This window comes from Colletotrichum fioriniae, assembly GCF_027942845.1.
Source record: "Colletotrichum fioriniae strain IMI 355084 chromosome Unknown scaffold_9, whole genome shotgun sequence".
NCBI classification, from domain to species: domain Eukaryota; kingdom Fungi; phylum Ascomycota; class Sordariomycetes; order Glomerellales; family Glomerellaceae; genus Colletotrichum; species Colletotrichum fioriniae.
The window spans coordinates 341,447-367,707 of NW_027076845.1; the positions used below are offsets into that span (position 1 = coordinate 341,447).

Sequence of the window (26,261 nt, forward strand, 5' to 3'; positions counted from 1 at the left end):
CACGTAGCATTGAACATACGCTTACGTTAGATCTTCGACTTGGCGTAGTGGTTGAGCGAAGATCGCTAGTAGTGTCTCGTCAGCTCAATGACGAGCCTTTGACAGGGGTTCATTGAAGGAAGCTATGCAGGACCTTTTGGAATCATCCTCCGAACATTCGAAGTAACCTGGTTATTCTCTATAAGTTGTCTGATCCCGACGAACGATGCTCAAGCTTTAAAATCGTCTAGTCCGAAATCGCATTGTCTCGTCCTAAGAGTGAGCAATCTACGGCAAAAAAGAAAATAAAAAATTTACTTCAATGACACTGCTGCCTAGGTAGATGTGTCTTTTGTTGAGCCCTCTTGTCTTTCTCGAGAGCACCACATTTCCTCTACCAAGCGCTTTTTCTTTTCCTGATACTTCTGACCATGGCTAAGTTGCATCACTCGTCGCCCACCCCAATTTTCGAAAGTAATCGCGGCGTACCCGAGGTATGAAGAAAAAGCGAAGCATGGCGGGATATCCTCAGAGTAGCGCGCTAGTTTCATATTCATTTTGCCAGCAGGGTAACTTGAATGGAAGACCTACTGCGTTGATGCTGGACATTGGAGGAGTTTTCTGCAACTTCTCCGCCGTTCCAGACGCTCCAATTCCAACAAAGGTGTTCAAGCGCGTCCTCGAATCATCCGAATGGCACAGCTTGGAGGCCGGTAAGGCGACGCAATCAGAGGTGTTCAGGGCCTTGACGGAGAGGTTCGCCCTTGCGGAGGGTGCCTTACAACATACCATCCAGCTGGCATCGTCGACCTTGACACTCAACGAAGACTTTGTTGCAGTTGTCAGGAATCTCAAGAAGAACTCCGACGGCCAACTCCGCGTGATTGCTGCGACCAATATGTCTACCGAAAGCTATGACATAGTTCGCTCTAAGGTTGGGGGCTGGGACATCTTCGATGATGTCTACACGTCAGCCAGCCTGGGTGTACGAAAGCCGGAGCAAGGCTTTTTTGATCAAGCTCTCAAAGCTGCGGGCTTGGATGCGAAATCAACTGTGTTTGTTGACGATCGACCGGAGAGTGTCATCTGCGCCCAATGTCGCGGGATGCAAGGAGTCTTGTTTGACAACACGGAAAGGGTGGTCCAGAAGCTGAACAACTTCTTCGGTGACCCCGTTGAGCGTGGTCAATCATGGCTCCGAGCTCACGCAAAGGACATGTGGTGTGTGACCAACACTGGCATTGAGATTCGGGAGCAGTTTCAGCAGCTTCTTTTGTTGCATTGGACGAACGACTGGTGCGGCGTCACCCCAGACAATGTATTCGCCTGAGATACTAACAACGTTTCGTAGGGGACTTGTCGATATCGCCCAACTGGATTCCCCTTCAGGTCGATGGAATTGCTTTTCCTACGGGCCTCCGGTGCTGACAACGGAAGTCTTTCCCGAGGACCTCGACACTACCTCTATCGCTCTGCTCACGCTTGATATTGATGACAGTGTCAAGCAGAAGACTATGGATGATATTCTCCAATATCTGAATCCAGATGGCTTAGCATATGTAGGTTGCCCCCCCTTGGATGTACCCTTGAATCCAACTAAGACAAGGTTCTCTTCAGTGTTACTTCGACTCAGGCAGGCCGAGGCTTGATCCTTTTATCTCAGCTAATGTGCTGCGAGTTTTTTACGCCAGCGGACGAGGCAATCAACTCCAGCCCGCACGCCACTTCATGGAGGACATGCTCCGTACGGGCGCATTTGAGCATGGAACTCGTTACTATCACTTGCCGGACTTCCTGCTCTACTATCTTAGTGAACTGTGCTCCAAGAATCCTGATGCCGATGAGCTTGACATTTTGCGCGATCTACTCCGTCAGCGGTTGAAGGAGCGCATAGGATCTACAAATGATGCGTCAAGTGTCGGGCTCCGTCTACTTGCTTCGAACAACATGCGCCTCACTAACACATCGGATAGAAGTCTCTTACTGGACTTGCAGAGAAGTGATGGCAGCTGGATGGGATACTTGTATCGTTATGGGTTTTCTGGCATCCTAATTGGAAGCGAAGGGGCCATTACTGCTTTGGCAGTAAAAGCTTTGCAGAGCGCGCAACGCGATCTGCACTGATGCGAGGAGGATACACCAGGGCGAAATCCCCTTCCAGCATATTCATGATTCCACTTTCTGTTTACCAATTGAAGAGCTTTTCGCATACGTGCAAGAAAAATAGATGGTGTAGATGATGGAGGTTCTTGGAATGGGCAAGGGGGGCACATGTTTCCTGGATTTCTCTGAGCGGCCAGCGATGGAGGAGTCCCAGTCATTTGACCGGTCATAGATGGAAGATGAAGCATACATATACGTCTCAAGGGCCAACTAAAGGGAAGATTGCTCGCTAAGACATCGTGATTTTTACACGTATTATACTTTTGTTGTATGACAATGAAATGCTTTCACAGTTGTGTGGCAATGCTCCTACTCCGTTAGATGCTTTTATCCGCGTGACTGTCGCTTTTTCCATTCCTTGAACTCCTTGGGTATCATAATATTTAGGTCTTTCCTGTCAAACGTACCACGCAACATCCTGGTCCTGCTCCCTCACTGTACTACTAGAATCTTGGCGACTAGTCTTTGACTGCGGCGTCATATCCAGCCCAGGTTTACCATTCGGTTCGGTGATGTGACGAGAGAGCGAACGAGGGCGTGGCGTGGTTTCTGGTTCTGTGGCCCTTCCTGAGAACGTGTTGGCCTGTAAACCTAGCTCGAGTTCTGGCCCTGTGGTGTTTCTTTTGGGCTGCACATTCTCTGAGCTCAACATCCACCTCCCAGCTACGTAGGGCATCGAGAATCTTCTGGACCTCGATTTCGACAATGAGTTCTTGTTCGCGTCTGGCGCTCCTTCATTGCTGTCTCTCCTTGTTTCGGCGTGAGGGCGCATGGGGTTCGAGGCCTTGACGACCTTTGCAATCAGATCTGCCATGCCCATTTCGATGTGTAGTTTGAGTAGATAGGCCAACGGGTGGAACTGGGCATAGCTGTGATAATTAGCGATGACACCAGTCCGTTCGAGTAAGGATCACATACATCAGAGTGTTCGGGAGGGACATAAGTCCGATGAGTATGACCTGGAGTGTGGATGATGAGACGCGAGATCAAATACAGTTGGAAAGCAGTCAAACCTACATCCAGCGACATTGAGACTGCAATCATGGCCAGATTAAATCTGAACAAGGCCGTATACTTGGTCAAACCGCTGGCAATGAGTCGCGATTTGACCAAATAGATGAAGGTGAGGTTGAGGCCAGCGTCCACAAGAAGAAAGATGCCCTTTTCTATCCTGTCCCATATCTCGTTGATGTGGATATAGGTCTCGTTGATCTGAAGACGAGCTGGAATCCAGACACAGAAGACGCTGATATTGACCGCCAAAAGGATGCCAAAGACTCCCCATTTCAGACGTGTGGCTTGTGCGGGTATCGGCATCAAAATTGCGATTCGGTTGACGATGATTTGCATTAGACATTGAACCTGACGAAACACTGATCAGCTGATGTCCGTAATGAAGGATGGCCAAGAACCTGCTGGAAAGTTACCTGAATAGTCCACAATACGACTTCAATCGATTGCCGTCAGTATGTAAAGCGGTATGCGAATTGAAGTTCTGCGGTACTTACGTAGGAAGAAGAAGTACTCAAAGCTACTCAATATTAGATGCTGAAATTACCGAGAGGGGAGGAGCCTACCTTGGATCAATGATGGACGTCAGATAGCACCAGGATATGATGCCGATGACTATACTGGCGATCCATTCTGCCCAGATCAGCCATATGTAGATGTTGACCCTGTGTGTCCTATTCCAACTGGCTCTGCTTTGTCGATAGCCCTTGACTCCGCTCCATAGACCGACCCCAAGCGTGAAACCCCAAAACATACTCGCTATGTTCTGTTCATCATTTGTTGGTATCGAGCCGACAAACCACGGGGGTATAAGTGTTCCCGCCATCGTAGAGCTATGTCTCGTTTTTCATCGGACGTAGGCGGTCTCGGTGGATTCTCTGGTGTTGCTGTTCCACCTTCATCCCCGGCGGTAGGGGTGAGGTCGAGAGGTGGAGGAGAAAATTGACAAGCTTTTTGACGAAATGTTGGGGCAGGGCAGCCAATATGAGGAACGTGACCCATTGACCGCTGCTCTCGTCGGAACTTCACCAACCGCACTAGTCGCGATGGCGGAAGTATGGCGGGCAAGTAGGAAGCTAAGGCATGCAACGGTGAGCGGCAGCACGGGGGAAGGGTTATTTTGAAGGCTGGGTGGAGGGCAGCGCAACACAAGCGCTTGGGATAGCCAACATATTCTAACCCCGACTCGGGAACGTCAGACGCTGGGGCCCAAATTCTTGACCTTTGGACCCTGCAGGCGTCAACTTGTCCAGTGCTTTACTTCCCCATCCGTTGGACCCGGTTTGACAGACCAGAGTTCGTCGTAGATTTGCCTGTTTGCGCAGGGGGTCGGCATTTGAAAGCTCACTGCAGCAGAGATGCTTCCTCTGGCCGGGCAGCCGGTTGCCGGCTCCCACTCTGGGGGTTTGCCACGCCGTCGCGAGTTTGAGGGTGGTAGCGATGATCTCCGGACAGTCACACCAGGGCCCCCTGGACCGCATATGGAGACTACCATAGAGAACAAGGCACGGTCTGGATATTGGTAATGGCGTGGAGGCAAAGACCGTGGCCTGTCTGACGGTGCGATGATCGGACTAGAAGCCGGGACAACCGGTCTCCAGCTAGTCCTTGACTTCAACGCACCCGCGGCTACTAGCATGCAACTAGCAACGGCATTTACCGTAGCCGCGAATGATTCCAACTATAGCTTCGCCTAATGCTTGGGAGCGGTGTGATCCCGTTCTGTGCTCTTCCTTCGTACATCTAACATGGCCGGCCCGAAAACGCAGACATTTGGATTCAACTCTTTTCAGGTAATGGGACCCCTCACTCACCCACACAAAATAGACTTTTAGTCCGCAGGAACGTGCGTCACTCCAATCGAGATCAGCACGAGGGTGCAGAAGTTTCGGTACTAAATGCGAGTCAGGGTTTTGCATTGTCGTCATTAGTGGCAGGCAATGGGGCCTGAAAAAGAGTTCGTTCCAAAGCGTCCGTCCGGCAACGCTGCGTTTCTCAGCGGGAGAGAGACCGAGACCGCGCTTCAACGGCTGGTGGGGGATCATCCGGCCAAGCTTCATTGTTTGTTTCGCGTTGTCTTATTTGTTTGATGGTCTGGTCTTTAGAACATAGACTCCAGAACATTACTCCAGGCATAATCAGGTCTCTGTGTGAACGAAGATTTCCATGACTCAAATCGACTCTTGAGCAGCTGTGATGACTTCAGAACGTCATATTTTGCGGAGAGTTGGAGATATCTCCACGCGTAGATCTACAGCAGAGAGACAACTGTTCTTGGCTCTTAAGGAAAGATAGGCGTTTAGATGGAGTGCCTGATCACGTTCCGAGGATCGGCCTGTGATGAAACTATCCATCCTATCTTAGCTGGTCCGTCAGCATGGCAGATGTTGCACAGAACGGCTTCTTTGAGGGGAAAACCTGGAGTTCAGTGGTGCGAACAGGCTTGGGCGTTTTTGCGTCTGTCATCAATCTCCCATCACCAACATTACAGCCCACAGCTCACAAGTACTACTGGTCAACGTGGGCTCGAAAAGGGTTGTTAGGCCTGGACCCCTTGCCCCTCCCCCTTCTACCCCAGCACTTTCCAGAGCCCCAATGGCGACCTGGGCTATGGAGCTAAAGAGCTAGATTATTGGCTCCTGATTGGCTAGCATCTCACCTTGTGTACCCGTTGATTCGGCTCGATCCGCACTCGAGACAACGTTCTCGTCGATTCTTTGTCTACGGCTTCCTTTTAGTGTGCGGTGCCTCAAGTTTCCTATGGCGACGTGAAAGGGACGTGATCACATCCTTGTGTACCTCAATCTTTTAAAGCACCAAGGGCTGTTCTCAGGCGGCTTCGGCACCCTCGACCTTCCGGAATGGGCCTAGAATCCACAATCAACATGAAGAAATCAGGCTGCTTTCATTCGTCCGGGGACGTGGACTCTCGCTCCGATGCTTGGCGGTTCGGAAAACGTTGAACCAACGAGAAAAAGAAAATGCAAATGAGGGGTCGTTTTTATTTCGTCCTTCCAACGTCAATAGCTTGTGTGATCTGTCGTCAACACCAGGCATCACAACCTCTTCTCAGGCTTTCATTCTCCAATTTCCAATCTGTCTGAGCCATCGAGGAAACCCAAATCATGGCTGCATCTCCACAGAGCGCGACGGCCTCTAGTCCGCTCGCTGTGGGTAGTTCCGAGCCCACCGCAACCGCGATTCCTGTTGTAGGTTACGAAGTGGTGTTCTCATATCACTTTGGCAACTGCTGGCTAATAGTCACTGCTCTATCAAAGGACCCAGTCGTCGAGGATGAGGAAACAACAGATGCGGAGATCGAGAGGTGAGCTTGAAATATGAGAGGAACCAGGTTCCATTTACTAATCGACTCGACATCCAGTATTCGCACTTCTTCCACTGCGTCCTTGAGTGAAAGCATTACCGAGTATCGCCGGATTCATGGACGCACTTACACCCAAAAGACCGATTATTGGGGACCGAACGACGAAAGACAAAATGAGGGGCTCGACATTGCGTACATGATTGACCCCCAAGTTTTACTTTGCCACACCCAGCACTAAACTGATGTATCACGCAGCCACTACTGGGAGACTCTTCTTCTAGGTGACAAATTATTTCTTGCGCCTCTTGGTAACGGTCCATCGGTAAGCAGTAGTCTCACCAATGACACTGAACTACAGAATAACGTTTCTGATATCGTTCCAGAATGTTCTTGATGTCGGCACAGGAACCGGCATTTGGGCGATGTATGTGCTAGCCGATGAACTTCAATCCCGAGCTCAAGAGTGTTAATAGCGATACGCAGAGACTTTGCAGACGAGTATCCTTCTGCTGAGGTTATCGGTGTTGACATTTCGCCCATTCAGCCAGGATGGGTTCCGCCCAATTGCAAGTTTCAAATCGATGATATTGAGGAGTCGTGGACATGGTCCATTGACCATTTTGACTTTGTTCACATAAAACACCTCGAGGGAAGCGTAGCAGATTGGCCGAAGCTCTACACCCAATCGTATGCCCACATGAAGGCAGGAGGTTACATCGAGGTCAAGGAGATAGACGTTGAGCTATGCTCTCAGGTGTTCGTTGACTTAGACGATGACCACGTCTACAAAAGGTGGGGCAAGATCATGCTAGAGGCCATGGACCGATTGGGAAAGACGGGAACTCAGAGCCGCAATCATGGTATCGCCAGAGGTCTTGAGGCGGCCGGATTCGTCGACATCGTCGAACAGCAATGGGCGGCACCTGTTGGAGCTTGGCCGAGGGATCCCACTCTCAAGGAAGTGGGCGCGTGTCACCTCCCAATACCTCGATCAATCGCTCGAGGGCTTTGGTACCTTTCTACTCAAAGAAGTGATGGGTTGGGAATATGCGGAGATCATGGTATTCATGAGCGAAATGCGAAAGGCAATCAGAGACCTGAAGCTCCAATCTTACATCAAGCTGTACGTTGCGTTTTCTTTTCCTCTCGTTTCTTTAGAATCAGCTTTCACTTCGTATCAGCCATGGAATTACAGCTGACCTCAATTAATAATCACCAGTCATGTTGTTTATGCAAAGAAACCCGAGAAGGCTGTTGAAGGCGAAGAGTGAGCAGTTTTAGATATCGCCCTCTCAGAAGGCAATCGTCAGGAGGCAACGGTTGAAGTTCAGCTAGACAATACATAGTTATTCAAATCATTGCTGTACAGGCTTATGACAGTTCAATGTCTTCATTGCCCTCGGTACAGTCGCTCTCTCGTGGGCTGTAGAGTAAAGATGTTGCCGGATGAGTACTACGGGCACTCTTCCTGCGGGTTGTTGCTTACAGTTTGTGTATGCAAGTTAGTTTGAGCGAGGCGAGTAAATTATCTATTTGGCTAGCCTTCCATGTCTGAGATGAGCTGTGAAATAAAAGACCTGAAGACCTTCTAATTATAAGACATGAGGTGAAGCCGGGGGCCATGAGAGCTACGAAAATGGCGAAGGCTCTCATTCAAGTCGGCACGCGAAACAAGGAGTCAATGTGCCTGATGTACTTCACCCCGTCTTGAGTCACACAGCCAAGACCCGCCGTAGTTGGGTATTTTTGATGAGCGGACTTCAGTAAAATGACCATGATCTTGATAATTTTGCGAGAGCAATATTGAGTAATGATTTTTTGACATCGACAAGAACTTGCGTAGACTTCCAGCCACTTCTTGAAGTCGAGTTCCGCCTGTCATGTACTTTTCGTTTGACTTGGATCCGTCACGTGTGATTGCCTGGATTCTCCTTCACTTGAATCTAGACTTGCGGCCCGCGCAGGTCAATTCAAACATGTGGAAGGGCCGTTAGGTGCTCAATATGCAGTCTGTGATGTGCTGGTGGTGATTCACCGAGGTCTGTCAGAGAAATTTCACGGAATCAATGGCATATTTAGCCTGATTATTCGCGAATATCTATTGACTAGAGTACCAATCCTTTCAGGGATAATCAAGCGCCACTGACAAGCAAGCGCTGGTTCTTATTGGAGCTCTGGAATAAATACCAATATTCGGTCATTCAGGTGAATTCGGTGCATGTCTTCAGTGTACGTTGAGGCTGGACAGTGCAGTGTTAAATACTATCAACTCTTTCGAATTACTTCCAGTGCCACACTAGAACGAAATCCATCCGAATTGATTGAATCCTCATCGTTGTACCGCCAACGCGTCAGAGACCTTCCATAAGAGGCCTAGAATCTGCATTAAAAATTGAGAACATCACATTCCTATTCGCTCGGGGAAGCGGACTCTCGCTTCGACCCTTGGCGACTCAATCCCTGGTTTGCAGAAGCGGGCAGCGTGTTGGATAGAACCAACAGAGAAACCAGTGCATTGCAAAAGAGGGGTCAGTTGGCCCATACAAATACCGGTGATCCAAACCGCGACAAAATCTTTCTCTGACTTCCATGACTCATCTACCTGGTTGTTAAATCGCTTACAAGTCAAAGATCTTTAAAGTTATTCAACATGGTCTCGCCTTCGGATGCAACAGCCGGAGCAGCGGCTCCATCGTCGAAGAGCCCATCTCTAAGGGCAGCTGGTTCGACAAGCTCATCCCCAAGGGGCACCAACGAGCCTGACTCAGGTACCATAGCTGCTGTGAGTCTTCGAGTGCCCGAATATGTCATCATTGGATGGTCTCAAGGGGGTAGAGAATGAGGAATGCGCTGACCTGGTCTTACTTAAGGATCCTGTCTTCGAAAACGAGGACTTGACTGAAGCTGAGACGGAAAGGTAAGTCGAAAAAATATCTGCCAGGTAGTCTACTAGATTCAGTGGTTGAACCTTGGATTGCTACAGTATTCGTACCGCCTCAACTGCTTCAATCAGCGAGAGTATCACGGAATATCGTCGCATTCTAGGGCGCACGTACACGCAGAAAACCGACTATTGGGGGCCAAATGATGAGAAGCAGAATGAAGGGCTCGACCTTGCGTAAGTGCCACCAACAGGCTACAACACGCTGCACTCCAAGACCGTCTTTCCGAGGCGATGATAGTTTTTAATCTCGCACGTATCTAACATTAATGCGAAAGACACTATCTAGAGCTATTGTTTTTCGACGATAAGCTTTTCTTAGCACCCATCGGTAAGACTCCTCATGTAAGTTTCTGCGATTATTACGTGTATTTCTGCCGCCGATTTCTGATGAATTCGTCTGGCAGAGAGTCCTAGATATTGGAACCGGCACTGGAATCTGGGCGATGTAAGTTGCACGACGCGTTTCAGATATTATGACTTACATCGGGCGTGGGGCGTTGATCAAAGGGAATGACTGACTGGTCGACTGCAGTGATTTTGCGGATGAGTTTCCTTCAGCCGACGTGATTGGAGTTGACATATCACCTATCCAACCTGGTTGGGTTCCTCCAAACTGCAAATTTCAGATCGACGACATCGAGGAGCCATGGACCTGGCCTCGTGAACACTTCAATTACGTCCATATCCGCCACATGGAGGCGGCTGTTTCTGACTGGCCAAGGTTGTACAAGCAATCATTCGATCATCTCGTACCTGGCGGTTACATTGAAGTAAACGAATGGGACATTGAAGATCACTCTCAAGCTCTGGGAGATGATCTGCCCCAAGATCACATTTATAGGAGGTGGGCGAAGACTATCTTCGAGGCCACTGATAGACTAGGCAAGACCGCAAAGCAGACCAGAAACCAAGGCATCGCAAACGCCCTGCGGGATGCTGGCTTCGTTGATATCGTGGAAAAGAGCTGGCCTTTCCCAATCGGAGGCTGGGCATCTGATCCTAAGTTGAAAGAATGTGGCGCCGTTAATCTGGAGTATCTCGACCAATCACTTGAAGGATTCGGGCTCTTCTTGCTTCGACAGATCATGGGATGGGAAGATGCAGAAATTCTTGTGTTCATCAGCGAAATGCGGAAGGCTTTGAGGGATCTTAAGCTGCAGACGTATTTAAGACTGTAAGTTGAATCTTTCTTTCCAGTAGGCTCTGACTGACACTAGTTCACTAGACACGTGGTCTATGGACGGAAGCCTGAAGAGGCAGAGGTCTCTGGGGAGCAAGCCGTTGACGCACCTCTACCTTAAGTCAGGGGGTGGTTGGCTTGTATCGGAGTGATTCGGTAGTGCTGTTATAAACTCAAGCTCTCTTCAAGGTTTGAGCATTTATCAACCGCGAAGTTCTAGAGCAGGTAGAATGATTTGAAAAACCAAAGATGGACAAGTTAATGGTGGTTTCCATATGTGTCCAAACCGGCCGTGAGTCTGTTCCTGCGGAGTTTGACGCTGAATTCAATCACCTTCATGAAAAGAAGAAATCTTGTCTCTTAGTGAAGTGAGTTGTAGATTTGACTGATTCCATGGTCGGATTGATGTCTGGTGCCTGCTGTGGCCATGGGTGCATGCTCGAAGCAAACAGCACGGAGAAGATAAGCGCCGATGATGGCGAATCAAAAGCTTGAAAACGAGACGCGCAAATTGGTGCCCCCAAACTGACGCATTCGGAGAGACCAAACCAACAAAGACCACACTTCGCGTTGGTTCTAACCGACCGAGCCCACCGCCAACAAGGAAGGCAGGCTGGAAAGTGGAGAAATCCTACAAAACCAAGAGTGCGGCACAATTTTTCTGCGAGACTTAGAAATCTCCTGGCCAACATATTCAACCATACTTGCCACCATTTTCCCGCGTTGCAGCCATCGTCGGCTTTTCTCGAGATGCAAGAGACAAGTTATTGGTACACAGACCACGGCATACCTGCACTCCCTTCAGCAGCAGGCAGCGATGTGCCGCTCGAAAGCGAATCTGTGAGTTTGTGCAACCCTGCGGTTTCCAACTCCACGGCGCCTTGCTGATAGAAATACAGTCCAAAGACGTGCTGAGCATCGACGAGCAAATGTTTGTATGCTTCTACGTTAGGTCTATCAGATCAAGCTTAATAACTTTGCGCTTCATAGCTTAAAATACTCCGTTTCTCTGTCTTCCAGCGTTCTGGACTACCCGGTTGAATATGGCCGACGCTATCATGCTTTTCGATCTGGGAGTGAGTTCGTTCTGAGCCGTAGCCCCTATCTGTGTTGGTCTCATCCAAAAAATAGCATATATAATGCCGAACGATGAACCAGAGATGGATAGGATGGACATGTGCCATTCAATGATGACAAGAGCTATTGGAAATAGGCTTTTCCTCGCGCCCCTCGAGAGAAGTAAGATACATGCTGTTCTCGATGTCGGGACCGGCACAGGAATATGTAAGTGAACCGTGTTGTCTCCCTATTTGTGGATATGGGGTTCCTGAATAGAGATGAACAACTGATAACCTTGACAGGGGCCATTGAGATGGGCGATCTATTCGAAAGCGCCGAGATTATTGGAGTTGACCTGAGCGCCATCCAACCGACATGGTAGGTCTGCAAGAAATCCCCGTGATGTACGTAGATGTTACTGATCCTCTTCTTTGTGACTAATCCAGGGTTCCCGAGAATGTTAAGTTCCAAGTCGACGACGTCGAAAGTCCTTGGGTTGAAGTAAAGAAGTACGACTTCATCTTCACACGGTTCTTAGCAGCATCTATTCGTGATTGGCCAAAATTGGTAAAGAACGTATACAAGTATGTTTTCCGTCCATGCCTATGAAGCAATTGAGTGATCGATTTGCCCCTTCACAAGCTCCTCTACACATCTATTCTATGAAGCTACATGTACGGAGTTGTGGAACAAAAGTCTAACCAACATGCAGTCACCTCAATCCAGGAGGCTGGGCTGAGTTTCACGAAATGAACGCAGAGATCTATTCTGACGATGGCTCGTACACGGAAAACCACGTAACTTGGGACTGGAATCAGACCTTTTTGGAAACCATGGAGAACCTAGGCATTGACCCTTGCCCGGGTCCTAAGCTCGAAGGCTGGGTCCGAGAACAAAAGTTCGAGAACGTGTTCCATCAGAAAATCAAAAATCCACTAGGCCCGTGGCCAAAAGATCCATGGTACAAAGACCTTGGACTCATGAACCTAGCACAAATGCTAGATGGCTTAGAAGGCTTCACATTACGGGTGTTCTGTGGTGCTCTCAAGCGGACTAAGGAGCAGGTTCTGGTAGAAGTTGCAAACGTGCGGAATGAAATGAAGACTGGCGCTTATCATGGCCTGTATGATATGTAAGTCTTGTCGGTATCTTGCGCGATTGCTCAAACACTTATCATTGATCGCCTAGCCATGTGGTGTACGGACAAAAGCCACACTTCGCCTGAATTAACGTTTCGGGCCACAATACAAAGATTATCGAGTTTGGAGATGTGTATCAGGATCGTGTGGGCTGATGATTTGATAGCTAATAGTCAAGAGATCAAGCATTAGCTCCATGTATTCTATTTGAAGTTTTTGATTGTCTTCTGCTGTGATTGAAAATCATTGCTGACTGTCAAACAACTTTGCTACGCAACTTCTATTAACCCATTCAGATCCGTAGACCTGCATTGTGGTGATACACTTTCCCACAATATGAGTACCCGTATTTAAGAGGCACAAGAGACTCTACAGCTTTCTGAGACGAAGCGAGTCTGTCAAATGAGAACTTGGGAAGAAAGTCAGGGGGCGATGAACAGCATTAAGGACGCCAAGGCGTGGCACATTCCCGCCCAAGCAAGGCCACTTTCACGATATCGAGATCCTAAAAAACAAAAGCAACCAGCCATTTCGACGTTGGCCTGATTCGAACAGACGCTCCCGAAGGAACAAGATTTCTAGTCTTGCGCATTAGACCACTCTGCCACAACGCCTTGATCCACTGAAGGTGGAGCTGAATGATGCTGTTCAGGTGCGGATCATCATGGGTCCTAGGCTAGCAACAACAGCGTGATTATCATCCTGCAACGTGCACCGACCGAATTAATCCTTGGAAAACATCGTAGGCGCATCGCTTGCTTGTGATTAAATCTCCATGCTGTGGGGTTTCCAAGTAAGTATCTAGGTGACGAAGTGGTCAAAGACAAGATGTCGTGTAAGGATTTAACCGTACCATCGTCAGGCAATAAATTGGGTCTATTCCGACGAGCCGGCCCAAGTACCCTCAACCCACTCTTCAAAGCCCCGGAAACCCACAAGAAAACATATCGGTGCCTTCTGGTATCCACGCAGAATGGCCGGTGCGGAGGTAATCAGCCCCCAATAGCTCAAGTCCTGATCATACACTAGGTGCATTGAATGCCGAGGTATCGATGGCCACGGGCAGCGTCTTGAGACTTGCAGGCCTGAAAAACTTAAGCATCGTCTTCCTCCATCGGACTATCAAATATTTGTGGGAGCAAGACAACTCATCCCTGAAAGACCAAGAGCCTGCTCATAATGCTTGGAAACTGCCAGATGATAGTGGTTATTGTGAGTAGAGTCCACGTATTCCTTCTCTCATGTCAATGTGAGATAAATAATGGCTCTCGCATTCAAGCTGAGGCCAGTGCCGCCAGTTCCTATCCCCATCCGAATTTATACGAGAGGGCGAAATCAGGTTGCACTGTAGCAAACCTTTTGTCCCCTCGTATCATGCGTGACCCAGGTAGGATCCACTTGCAAAGTTATCTTGAATCTTGATTGATACATAAGACTCGGCCTTCTTACCTGTACTCATGAACCAAATCCTCATTATCACGCGGAAATGTCTCATTGAGGGCTTGCGATAAATGTTACCGTTTCCCTGGGGTCGCCTTCACATGAGTGCTGTGAGCTGGTGTTGCCCTAGAAAACAAACATGGCAACAGATAACACGTGTGTAGCACAAATACGACGGGCATGCCGACGATTATCTTTCGCTTCAAATTTGTTATTTGACTATATTGACATATCATGTATGAGATGGCTGGCTTTCCTCAGATTGTTGGGGAAAAAATGAAAAGGAAAAGGATTCGGGGTGAAATACAGCGAAGAGCCTAATGCTCAGGGGCACCAGATAAGCTGAACCTAACTCGCAGGGAGTATTTAAGATGGAGTCCGGATCAACTCGCCCCCGATCGGATGAGTTTTACTCACCGCTGCTGATGCAAGATCGAAGCCAGCATGTCAAACACCCATGCCCTAATCTCCGAAGTGACGACTTGCACCAACCGAGTGAGAATGGGGCGATAGCTGGATAGCTGGGCCAATAGCAAGGAGATAGAGAAGATCGCCGCTAGGAAGCCCTTCATATCATGGTCAGGAGATACCAATTCTGTCGATGGCTGCCAACGGCAAAGCCCTGGGCCTTTGGAAGTTTCGTGCTCAAGTTCAGTGAGAACCGGATTTCCAAGAAACAGGAGGATTTGTATGGGATTATTCAATAGCAATATGTATGCGCTGGTTTGCTCCTCGTAATCTCTCTCTCTGCGACTATGGTTCGTTGACTTAATAAATCAGGCCCGTCATGAACGAAGAAGCTTTTCAAATGTCCAAAAGAAAGACGGGAGGAAGGCAATTCCACATCCTGGGATCGCGCTTATCGGCATCAAATATCAGCGCGGTAATCGTTGGGCTACGGTAGTGACCACCTGAACTCTCTTTCGACCCAAGCAAGGAGTACTTGCAGTGTTAGTTCGTCTGGCTTCTATCCATACATCATCTGTGCAACAACATCGCAAGCCAGGCCAATCCACATTTGTCTATCACTGGTTCAACACTCGGCCGATAAAGTTTCATAAGTTCTTCCCTTACGACGCACCGATGCATGGTCCCCCAAAAGCTCTCGAATTATTCCGTGGGGGCATGCAGCCTGCAGCTGTGCAGGTATCAAGGTGTGTGCGCCATGCCAGGGGTAAAAAGGGGGATCATTACGAGATAATACTGCGTACCTCTGCGCACACAGCAACGCTATTACCAGAGATATTTTACCAAATGGTATAAACCGCAACAACCCGCGGATCGCGGAAAGAATTTTCGTTGGTACTGGCGCCTTGAACTGTGCTAGTTCAGAATTCTTCCATGTTTCTATGAACAAACTTTTACGAACGCCCAACCCGATAACCATGGCTCCGGAGCCACTGTCGTTTTGACTATCGATCATCCCAAGTTGCAAGAGTCTAAATCACTGAGACTCATCTCGTTCGGCGGCAAATGGAAAATCATAGGCAAATGTTCTGCTCGTAGCTCTGCCCACTTCAGGAACCGGAACCCGAAGGGAGGGTAATTAGAGTTCACGGTATTTGAACCCCCGGTACCGCGGCGGGGGATCACGGTTTTCTGTCACTCGCCGTGCCTCTGGACAAGGGAACGAGTGGGGCTTCATGAGTTCGCATTGCAACGTCACGGCCTCTGGCCACGCTCATCGGGGCAATGGGGGACAAGGAACCTGACTCGGGTCGTCCGAAACACAGGGCATGGTAACCAGTTCTTGCTGTGATCAAGGACGCCTTCTCGCCTGGGAGAACCTTGGGTTTTATCAGTGGCAGATAACTTCTTACCCCCTGCGGCACTGCCCTGAGCGCTTAAATGTTATCCTGTTTTATCATGGTAGTGCTACTACCACTGCGACGCGGTAAATGCCACATGCTACGCCAGCACTCGATGGAAGGGAAAGGGTCGTCTCTCGTGGGAAGGTGACTGTGACAATCTGCACTTTCCTCACTGTACCTCCTCTATCATCATGAACAGGATGACCCCTCAGACCTTTGTGATACATATCTCTCAGTATCTCCAGTGACATTCCCGCATTTGGATTGTCTGCTGTGCAGATTGAATACGCTCCTTGCTTGCAGCCTCGACTCTCTTTGCCATCTTGCAGCGGCGACGATCGAAATTCGGTGGAAGTCTGTGTCCTCAACACTGCGCAAACACTCTCAAGTCGTCCAACATGGTGACGATGAACCATGACTACACCAAGGGTCAGATGATCGGCCTGGCCATTGGGTTCATGATTATTCCTACAGCGTTCTATGGACTTCGCGTCTGGGCGAAGCTACTCGTCAAAAGATTTGCATGGGACGACTACCTGACTGGAGCAGCGCTCGTAAGTCTGAAGATGGAGCCTGAAGCCATTGGCTAGATTATATACTGACCGGTGCTCACTTTGAACAGCTGGTATCAATCACCTGCTGTACTCTGCAACTAGCTAGTATGTCTCAAATTTCTATGATCACTTCGGAAGAAGGAGGAACTGACACGAAGGCAAGCTGCAATTCATGGTCATTTAGGACAACATCAGCCCACGTTCCCCGACGGCTCCCCAATTATGGATGATCCAGGGTTGATCTTCTTCGAAGAGGTGAGCTCAGCTTTCCAGTGCGCCGGCGTCGCATCTGACACCCTGCTAACAAGCTTTTCACACATTAGACAAAGTTTGCACTCAATATGATTTCGATTCTGGGCCTGGGGCTCGTCAAATCATCCATCCTCGTGTTGTATTACACCCTCTTCCCAAGCCAAAGGTTTCGCTACGTCGTCTTTGGCGTACTAGCCTTTGTGATCGGATGGACGGTTAGCTTCTTCTTTTCCCATCTCTTCACTTGCTTCCCTATCACGGTCTTCATCGAGCCCTACTATGGCAACTCGTGCGTTCAGACTGTACCGATGTTCCTCGCGCTTCTGTTCACCGACGTCATTGCGGACTTTGTCATTCTCGTACTACCGGTCGCGATGGTCCTCAAAGTCCAGATGCCCCTTAAGAAGAAACTTGCAGTCATTGCAATGTTGGGACTTGGTGCTGCGTAGGTTCTTTAATGACATTGGCAGAAGAAAGTGGTTGCTAACGCAGTGAAGCGTCTGCGCTGTGAGTGTCACGAGAGTGGTGGCTACTTTTGCTATCGCCGAAGAGTATGTCAAGCACCCTAACGATGTCATCTGTGAGTCAAATTCATACTCATCAACTACGGCTCCTTCTCTAACGGTGGCATGAAGACTATACTGCCCCCGTCTTCTTTTGGACCAACATTGAACTGTCGCTGGCCATTGTCTGCGCCTGTCTCCCAACACTCCGGCCAATCTGGGTGCACTTCTTCCCCAAGCCCATCACGACAGGAAACGATTCCTACGAGTACGGATCATCGCGACGTATTGGTGGGAAGAACAGTATGAGAACACCAAGAACGCCGTATGAAGAGCTCGATGAACTGGAGATGATTCGAAACGACGACAAGACGCGCTCAGGCTCTCCCGAAGGACGAGATATTCTTAGAGAGACAACGATTCATCAGACGATTGAGCCTTCAGACAGCTCGAGTACTGCCAACTTAAGGACTAATGGTGTTGGATTATGAGCAGGAGAACTAGTTTGAGGGAGAGATATGTTTGAGCGTTGATTTTTGACATTTTTGTTCATGGTTCTAATGAGACAGATTTTGTTGTTTTTCTTGAAGATACCTCACTTGTACCTTTGCCGACTGCTATGGTAACACCGGACCTGAGCTAGACTTTGGCACTCACGTTTGTTTATCGATCCTTGACCTAATCAATTTATACGATGGTATCCGAACCAACTTGCAATTGAAGCAGCAATGCCCCCTATTAAACGTCACTCAACCAAAATTGTCGAATTTGGGTGTCAGTCGCAGGACTTCGTCAGTCGATAAGCCGCGTGGCTTCGAAAATTCCACGTAGACCCTGGCAAATTGCTAAGATTGCGATTCGGAGAGCAGCGGTGCCGCCGTGCCGGGGACTTACGGACATAACCAAAGCACAGTTCTTGGTGTGCTTCAGATGTCCAAATAACCTCTTCATCCACAACCTCCACAGTACGGGTCGGCGGGGGCAGAGAGGGGATGATTATCTCGCCAAGGGGGGTTTTCTCTTTCGACAATCGGTGCAGCGGAACCGTTTGGTATCGTATGTCCCGCAAGACAAGGTCGAACCCAGCAACAAGCTCCACCTGCAATGCCAGGGCGACCGGACACGACCATGTCGCGGTTGGGATTCCGTAATCTTTTGCCAAGGATGGGAACGGTTGCGTCGTTTTTCTGCGATGGATTTCCAACGCCCCTTGTCTTATAATAGTAATATTCGCCCAGAAGTCCGCTCGTTAGTGGCCGCAAGCTCCGAGATGCGACGGTCACATTGAAGATGGATTGACTGATGGAGAGAGGAGTTTCCCCTCTCTCTCCTCTTCCCCCCTTTGATGGTGGCATGGTATGATGGTGCAGACCAAGATGGAGAACCTCATGTCCGTTTGATCCCTACCAAGACTATGCGACCTAGCAGCGACCAACACCAACGCAGCTGCATACCATGGTAACCGGGAGAATTAGTCGGCATATGCCTCTTCTATAATGGTCCAGGACTTTACGCGTGGATCCAAGGGGGTCATGTGGCTGGGAGTCTCATCGCATCCTACATCATACTTGTAGACGCAGAGGTGAACTCGCGCACATTCGCAGGCCCTTAAAGAAACTTGTCCTGCTCTGCGGTCGTCCATGCACGAGCTTCTTGGCTATCACAGTCTCTCGCCGACGATCACCTGCCACTGCTACCCCCGGACGACACCATGCGGTCCCTAATCATCGGTCTGCAGCTCATCTCAATGGTAGCATCTGCTGCCATTAGCATCAACGCCCGTTCCGTAGCCGAGGATTTGCAAAACCTTGTCTCGACTTCCTCCGTGGCCGTCGAAGTTCGAGAACGTTGGAGTGACTTCGATGTACCTCTGCCATCAGTCATTGTGAATGCGACATCCGAGAAGGATTTGAGTGCTGTGGTAGGTGCACCGACATTTTCGGCCGCATCGGATCACCCTCTACTTTGCACATGCTGATATCTATCTGCCACACAGGTCAAGTACTGTTCAACAAATAACATCTCTTTCCTCCCCCAGAATGGCGGCAATGGTTGGGCTACCAAACAATTCAACCTGGGCAGCAACGGCGTCCTGATCAATCTTGCCGGCTTCAACCAGGTTAATATCAGTACCGACAAAAAGACAGCGACGATTGGTGGAGGAGCTCTCATTGGCGATGTCGTTGCTGCTGCTGACGCTGCAGGCGTCTTGGTCCAAACCGGCAACTGCAACTGCGTCGGCGCTCTCGGGGCAGCCCTGGGCGGTGGATATGGCAACATCATGGGTGAACATGGCTTTGCTGTCGACAACATCTTGTCTATGCGCGTAATTACTGCCACCGGAGAGGCTCTGACCGTTTCAAACTCATCTAACCCGGACCTTTTCTGGGCTCTGAGGGGCGCAGCACCCAACTTTGGCATCGTCACTTCCGCAACAGTGAACGCATGGGCGACACCAAGTCGTACATCCTGGATCATGTCTCTGACCTTTGACTCCTCAAAGATCGCAGATGTGGCTCAGACCATCCAAGATCTTCCGTTGCTCCCGGAACAAGTCGTCTACCTGGTGCTGACAAATTCCGGCGACTCTTCGAACTCGCCGATGGTTCTTGTCACTGGCTTCCTACGCGAGGGAACCGAAGAAGCTGGCCGCACCGCCTTTGCGCCTTTGTACAACCTCGGACCCCTGACGAACTCCAGCGTGGTCACTCCCTACCAACAATGGAACGCCGCCAACGACAACTTCTGCGCCCGCGGAGGACGCAAACCGGCATACAGCACGACGATTAACAACATGAAGTCGGAAACATGGCCTGAGATCTGGACTCTATACACCGATTTCCAAAAACAGACAGGTGCACAGAATTCAGCTGTGTTGATCGAGAGATACAACCTGACCACCGCAAAGTCGATTCCTTCTGGGTCGGCAGCTATGCAAGACGAGCTCCGCCAAGGAGCGTTCGCGCAGGCGATTGTCATCCCATGGTATGAGGATGCGAGCCTAGATACCCAAGCTCTGGAATTCGGCGCAAAAGTCCGAAATATCTGGAGCTTCTCTTCGAGTGCCACCGTGAACCCGACGTAAGTTGGACGTTCATTTACTATTTTTCTGTTTTAGATATGGTCAACTAACGAGTGTTCAGATACATCAACTTTGCTCATGGGGATGAGGAGCTTCAAGCCATCTACGGCTCAAGCTTAGATAAACTCAGGACTTTGAAGAAGAAGTTCGATCCTTCAGGGGCGTTTGGTCAGTGGTTCAAGATTGCATAAGCTGTTTTCCATGACTTCGTCTCGAAGTATTGGAACATGTAGATAAGCATTAAACTCACTCTACGGTGGACGTATAACAAGAGACTCATAGAAAGTACGACATGTGTTGTCTGCTCGATTCTGCACTTTGAGTATTGTCAATCCGCATCGATATGCACAAGTATAGTATTGAAGATACCGATCATATATTACAGAGTAAAAGTACCTTCCAATAGCACGTATTTTCATATCGTCTCCAACCACCTTTCGTCTTGTCATTTACTCTCTTTTGATGATACATGGATACTTGACATGACCAAAATCTGAAGTTCATCTCAACACAGCTTCAAGTATCATCTGAACAGTGATTGGTCTTGGGAAAAGTATGTGTCTGAATTCTATTGATGTACGCGCTCTCATGCCTTCATTAATAAATTGCAGCAACCTCTCCGAAGAGGCCGAGGGGTAAGTTGAAGCCTCGATTTATGCAAAGTCCATACCAGTGCAATAACACTAGTGCACCGTTCCAAAGCCGTTCCAAAACGGCCGCTTTTCATAAGGCACAACTCCATATTAGGCTGAGCAGGCGAATGAGTACGAAACGCCACTGAAATGATCACTGCAAGCTCCGTATGTAGACTCGCCGTTCAGCGAAACAGGGACGCAAGTCTCCACCGTCTTGTTTGTCTTCGTGTCAACAACGGCGGTGACCTCGGGGTTGGCGTACAAGGGAATGTTGTCGTCCACACATGCCAGCTCCAAGTTGTAGTATGTGGTGTTTGTCACAGCGTCAGTGACGTTGAAAGGGTTGCGGCAGATGGGCTTGAAGACGTAGGTGTTATACGCGCGGATTGTGGTCCATGTCGCGGTGCCCTTCACGGCGCCGCGGGTGTCGCAGACTTCAGTGACCTCTTGCGTCGTTGTGGGAGTGAAAGGGGACCACGCAACGAAGAGATTTCCGTGGGGGTAGCTGAGGTAGCCCAAGTTGATGGGCGGGAGGGCAGCTGAAGCCGCAGCGACGAAAGTGGCGCTGAGAATGGTGGAGAGCTGCATTTTGGTGGTTTTGGTGGGAACAATCAGGTCTTACTAGTCGGATCAACAGCACGAATTCGATGATAGGTGGTTCTGGCAAAAACGAGAGTGGCCTGGCTCATCGGAGTCCGGGATGATCGGTCTATCGCACTGCTCTTAAATACTCAGGACAAGAGCCATGGCAACCCCTAGCAGCTGCAGGTCTAGAATCTCGTTCCTTGCAGTTTAGTGGTTCGTTTGGTTCGGCCCTCACTTACTGTCCGTGCCGTCATAGTTTCCGTGGACCTTTGATCGGCCTAGACAAGGGCGCTGCAGGAAACATTTCAGCCGTTGCGCGATCATACCTTGTCCTAGGCCCGATGAATGACCCGCGCTAGAACCAAAGTCCCAACCCATCAGGTTTCTTGGGCAGTCGGTCAAGGAGAAAATCTCTTTCGCTAAACTTCTGCCTAGTAAACATGGAGAACTTCCTTTCTCGTGCGGCTTGGGTCGTTGGTGAGAGTTGTCAGTGAATGTATTCAAGCAGAACCAGAATGCAAAAACCGTATTCGAAAATTGTGAAGAGAGGCCAATGGCAGATACAACGTGACATCATTGCTGTGTATTCAAGCCCTGAGATCGCACTAGAGTGCGGCACAGAGGCGGCAATTGTCAGGCGGAACAGGGCTGCAGATTCAGCGGTGAAATACGAGCCGTTTTGTTGCTCAGACACGGAAGCTGACGGCACTTAGTGGGGACGTCATGCAATCCTTCTCGTGTTGTCGCCCCGATGGTTCCACAGAACAGATCAGGGGCGATCATTGTCTCCAAGCGGTAAAGAGGATTCTTTGCTTCGGAAACCCGTTGTACCATAAAGATATTTATCTCTTTTTTGCGAATTGAACTTTAGGAAAAAGGGTTGAACGACAGTATAAGTACGCAGGCTTTCTAAAGCAGGCAGCCAGGTGTTAGGGCACAGAGGCTGAAAAGGTTGTCAGTCGCTGCAGGATTTTCCCAAGATTTATACTTTGCCACACCTTGAAAAAAGAAATCGAATTATACGATGGAGGATCTTTGCTTTGTCGAAAGAGAAAAACAAAACATCCACCCAAAGTAAGAGATTTGACAGTAGGTGAATCTTATAACTATCATGGCGGGTCGAAATTGTTGTGTAGACTGACATGAGAGTTCTAATCCGCATCAAAACCAATGGAGCCAGGCACGAAACAGGTGGGAAGACGGACTCTTGCCTCGCATGTGCCAAAAGATTTTGCTGATTCATTTACAACTCTGACGCTGTTCTCCAAGCTCTATGATTCATCAACTTTCTTCAAGGCGCTTCTCTCATGATGAACGCCTACACATATTTGGCCTGTTTATTTTCCCTGGACCTGCAACTCGAATTCGTTTTTGTGCTACTCGGGTCTTAGAAAATCCTCATTGTACTGCATCATTCTATTCTCTTGCTTGGACCCTCTCAGCCAGGCGCTTAGTACTCATCAAAGTGATGCTGATGCTTTAAGTTCTCAACTCACCGGCTACTTTAATGTGTGATCAGATACCAACGCCGCCTTCCACTGAAGGGGCGGAGAACAACCCGTCAGCGTCACCGTCGTGAATGACTCAAAAGCGCAACTTGGAATGGAAACTATTCTTTTTGTCCGAAACAATACCCTGATCCCTGTTCATACATATCTGCAGCAGACTCGGGAGTTCAATGAACGTAACGGAGGGGCAGAGGTGTCCCAACGTTAGGACTTAGTGTCAATAGAAATCACCTACAGCCTTTTGAAACACATGCGAAGTCCTAGAAATGTAGACTAGTGAGCATTGAGTTTAAAAGAACTCGATATTGCCAGTAGTTGTTTTCTCTGGCCCTGTCTCAAGAGTCATCATCACAACAGTAGAACCTCATTCCGATGGTCTCACACGCCCGAGATAGCCTGCCCTGAGACGTCTCAGTCAAGATTCTGCCGGGAGGGAGGGGGGCTGGGGGGTTGGGAGGAGACATCGGCAACTGCATCTTCAATTATACATGTATCTTGGCAGCGCATACTCTAAATCATAGTCTAGCCAGCTAGCATCGAAGAATCTAGTATATTAACTCATATGTCATCAGGGTATTGGTCAAAAAAATCCTTCCTCCCTTCGAGAAGCGCATCTGCATTCAACCGCACACTCCACCTCACCATATCTGTCATGCTGACCTCCCTAAAGCCATCACCGTGGTTCCCAATGTCGCTCATTGCGCTGTTGGGGCCGGCCGGTCGGTGATGGTGGAACAAAGCCGGCTGTGTCGTCAAGCAGTTGTGTGGTTTTCTGCCCTTGGCGCCCTCGCAAAAGAACCTCAAGAGAATGTCGTACGCATCGCTGACATCCTTCAAAGCCACCTCATGTAGGAGCTTCCTCGCTCCCCTTTGGCTAACCGCATATCCTAGCGTGCAAACACCCTCCTGGGCATGGTGATAAGCCCGCGTATGCTCCGGATACGTCTCTTTCAAAGTGAATGGGATGTTGAACGTCCATAGGTTCTTCTTGGGAGCGACGGTTACGTCGTTAGAGCGGATGATGCGAGCTTTCGGTATACTCTTATTGTCTCGGAATGGGAAGTGCATTCCGCAGTGGCCGATCCAGAGCAGGTCCCAGTCGTCACCGTATGGTGATGTTTTCGGGGACACGGTAGCTGGGAGATAATCAAAAGGAATATCCGGAACGACTTCTGGCGAGTTCTCGATCGGCCTCGGGTATGTTGGGTCCGCATAAGTCGAAGGTCCATCGGCAAGAGGCTGAGTAAGGGTCTGAGCTGAGAGAGCAAAGTCGTGCAACTGCTGCCTGATTCTGATGTCCCAGTCGACATCGTCTTCTAGGATCAGAGCTGAAGACAGGTTATGACGAACGATTCTTAGGGATGAAGTCAGTGGATTGAGTATTTTGTGGTCAGCATGGACTCGACTCACTCTTCGAGCGCAGTCATGTGGCCACGCCAACAGCCTATGGCGCCATCATGCAAGCGATCATGCTCGCTTGTCTTTGGTATCGCCTTATCGACCACGGTGTTGCCAGGCACACCATCAACAAAATTGATTTCAATCTCACTCAGCGCAGCTTGCAGAATCATGCCATCTCTGCGATCTGTCCGGCTTGGAAGGCCAACGACGAAAATCTTTTCAAACTACATCCACAGCATCGTGAGATTGTGTTTGCCCCGACCAGCGTTGGGAGAGGACTCACGCCTAATGTACTGTTTTGAATCGCGCTCATCAAACTTTTTGACGAGACTTTTGAAGCTGTGCCTCCCGGCCGTGGGATGTGGTCTGGGAAAGGGTTATGCAGGAATAACACAACAGTGACGAAGACTGCTGCAATGATGCACAGGTCCCTCTTGGAGGTCGGCCTGATGGGTAGAAAAGCCATCCTACTCGTTTTGTGCATTAGGAAAGGACAAGCAGAACGCCGGAAACTTGCAAAAGAGAGTCTTGAAAACAGCCAACAAGCGGAGTGAGCCTGACGGGGGACAAGTCTTATGAAAGAAAGAGGACAATCAGCTGGCAAGCCAAACCGTATTTGACTGCATGGTGGGTTCTCTAATTAAAGATCTCGGCCGGCGGCGGGATGGGCGGGAGGGGGCACAATGTAATTTTCAGCCAACCCCCAAAAGAAAGACCAGCATCCACCCGGTTGCTTACTGACTGATAAGATTCGGAGAGGGCAGAAGATCTTCCTTCAATCTTACGGGACATGCTCTCAGCCCTGCACGCAGGCAACTTTGTTCTAGGTGTTCATCGCAAATGCATACCCAAAGTGGCCGATCCTGGGATGAGAGAAAGGGGAGCAGTCCGGAGAAAGCTGATTTGCTTTTCAGAAAAGGCTTGGCGTTGGTTGGGACTTTGAATGCACCACGCATCACAGCACCTTGGCAATACGAGGCCGTTGCTTCGTATTTGTTCCGCAAGTCTGCGCTGAGCCCTCAATAACGGCGGCAAGAAGGCGGGCGGTAAGAAATTGGGCGGCAACAATTCTCACGTTATGATTGGACCTTTTCTCGACACCCTTGACTGGCACAACCAGCAGAAAAGCCACATCTCAGGGTCAGGGGTAGACCCTGTTCCGGCCGAGAGCAAACATCACCGTGAAGGAAATGATACGGAATATCATCGTGATCTTATAAATTGGGGATGCAAAGCCTTTTCCTAGGAATTTGGGGTTCGTTTACTTTAGACCGCGTTTGTAGAGTCTCTAGATATGCAGGCTTTTGGGTAGTCGAGTGTCAAGTCTTCCTGATGATCTACGCCAACGCAGGTTCAGACTTCGCGGAGTACAAAAGGATGCAAGGGGTCCATGCATGCAGCGTAAGCGGCAAGAATGGAGATCAATCAGTGACTTGCGGGCTACAGTACCCAGCCGAGCCAGCCTGAAGCAAGCCCTCGAGAAAGTGACCCAGACGACTTAAGAATTTAGACCGTGAAGTAGGAACAAAGTGGCAGGCAAGCTGTTGGAAGTTGAGAGTCCAGCAGATAAGTGTTGGAAGTTCGACAAGGGTTTGGAACACGCCTGTGGGCCTCCGAACCACAGTGCCGGGTCGGGCGTAGCATCCGCTGGCAACGGCCAGCCGTCGATCTGAGTCTAATATTAAGGAAG

At 49.4% G+C, this 26,261-nt stretch overlaps 7 protein-coding genes and 1 non-coding gene across 8 annotated transcripts; 5 read left to right on the forward strand and 3 right to left on the reverse strand.

Annotated features, from left to right (window-relative positions):
* Positions 1 to 493: 493 nt before the first annotated feature.
* On the forward strand, positions 494 to 1,309 carry N0V96_007562 (uncharacterized protein; the record flags this gene model as incomplete). The annotated part of the gene is made up of 1 exon (XM_053194455.2): positions 494 to 1,309. One exon carries the CDS (start codon positions 494 to 496, stop codon positions 1,307 to 1,309), a length of 816 nt encoding a protein of 271 aa, XP_053047951.2.
* A 5,866-nt stretch (positions 1,310 to 7,175) lies between these two features.
* Positions 7,176 to 7,749, forward strand: N0V96_007563 (uncharacterized protein; the record flags this gene model as incomplete). Its single annotated transcript, XM_065758068.1, has 2 exons — positions 7,176 to 7,447; positions 7,698 to 7,749. 2 exons carry the CDS (start codon positions 7,176 to 7,178, stop codon positions 7,747 to 7,749), a joined length of 324 nt encoding a protein of 107 aa, XP_065613210.1.
* A 2,365-nt stretch (positions 7,750 to 10,114) lies between these two features.
* Positions 10,115 to 10,723, forward strand: N0V96_007564 (uncharacterized protein; the record flags this gene model as incomplete). The annotated part of the gene is made up of 2 exons (XM_053194457.1): positions 10,115 to 10,596; positions 10,648 to 10,723. The coding sequence occupies 2 exons, from the start codon at positions 10,115 to 10,117 to the stop codon at positions 10,721 to 10,723; spliced, it is 558 nt and encodes a 185-aa protein (XP_053047953.1).
* A 2,609-nt stretch (positions 10,724 to 13,332) lies between these two features.
* N0V96_007565 lies at positions 13,333 to 13,414 on the reverse strand. Its single transcript has one exon. It is a non-coding gene; the product is annotated as a tRNA-Ser (tRNA).
* Positions 13,415 to 16,449: 3,035 nt separating this feature from the next.
* On the forward strand, positions 16,450 to 17,306 carry N0V96_007566 (uncharacterized protein; the record flags this gene model as incomplete). The annotated part of the gene is made up of 3 exons (XM_053194459.1): positions 16,450 to 16,605; positions 16,801 to 16,860; positions 16,929 to 17,306. The coding sequence occupies 3 exons, from the start codon at positions 16,450 to 16,452 to the stop codon at positions 17,304 to 17,306; spliced, it is 594 nt and encodes a 197-aa protein (XP_053047955.1).
* Positions 17,307 to 19,071: 1,765 nt separating this feature from the next.
* N0V96_007567 (uncharacterized protein) lies at positions 19,072 to 20,633 on the forward strand (the record flags this gene model as incomplete). The annotated part of the gene is made up of 3 exons (XM_053194460.2): positions 19,072 to 19,281; positions 19,357 to 20,441; positions 20,504 to 20,633. The coding sequence occupies 3 exons, from the start codon at positions 19,072 to 19,074 to the stop codon at positions 20,631 to 20,633; spliced, it is 1,425 nt and encodes a 474-aa protein (XP_053047956.1).
* A 552-nt stretch (positions 20,634 to 21,185) lies between these two features.
* Positions 21,186 to 21,665, reverse strand: N0V96_007568 (uncharacterized protein; the record flags this gene model as incomplete). The annotated part of the gene is made up of 1 exon (XM_053194461.1): positions 21,186 to 21,665. The coding sequence occupies one exon, from the start codon at positions 21,663 to 21,665 to the stop codon at positions 21,186 to 21,188; it is 480 nt and encodes a 159-aa protein (XP_053047957.1).
* Positions 21,666 to 23,728: 2,063 nt separating this feature from the next.
* On the reverse strand, positions 23,729 to 24,597 carry N0V96_007569 (uncharacterized protein; the record flags this gene model as incomplete). Its single annotated transcript, XM_053194462.2, has 2 exons — positions 23,729 to 24,524; positions 24,581 to 24,597. The coding sequence occupies 2 exons, from the start codon at positions 24,595 to 24,597 to the stop codon at positions 23,729 to 23,731; spliced, it is 813 nt and encodes a 270-aa protein (XP_053047958.2).
* Between the last annotated feature and the right edge of the window lie 1,664 nt (positions 24,598 to 26,261).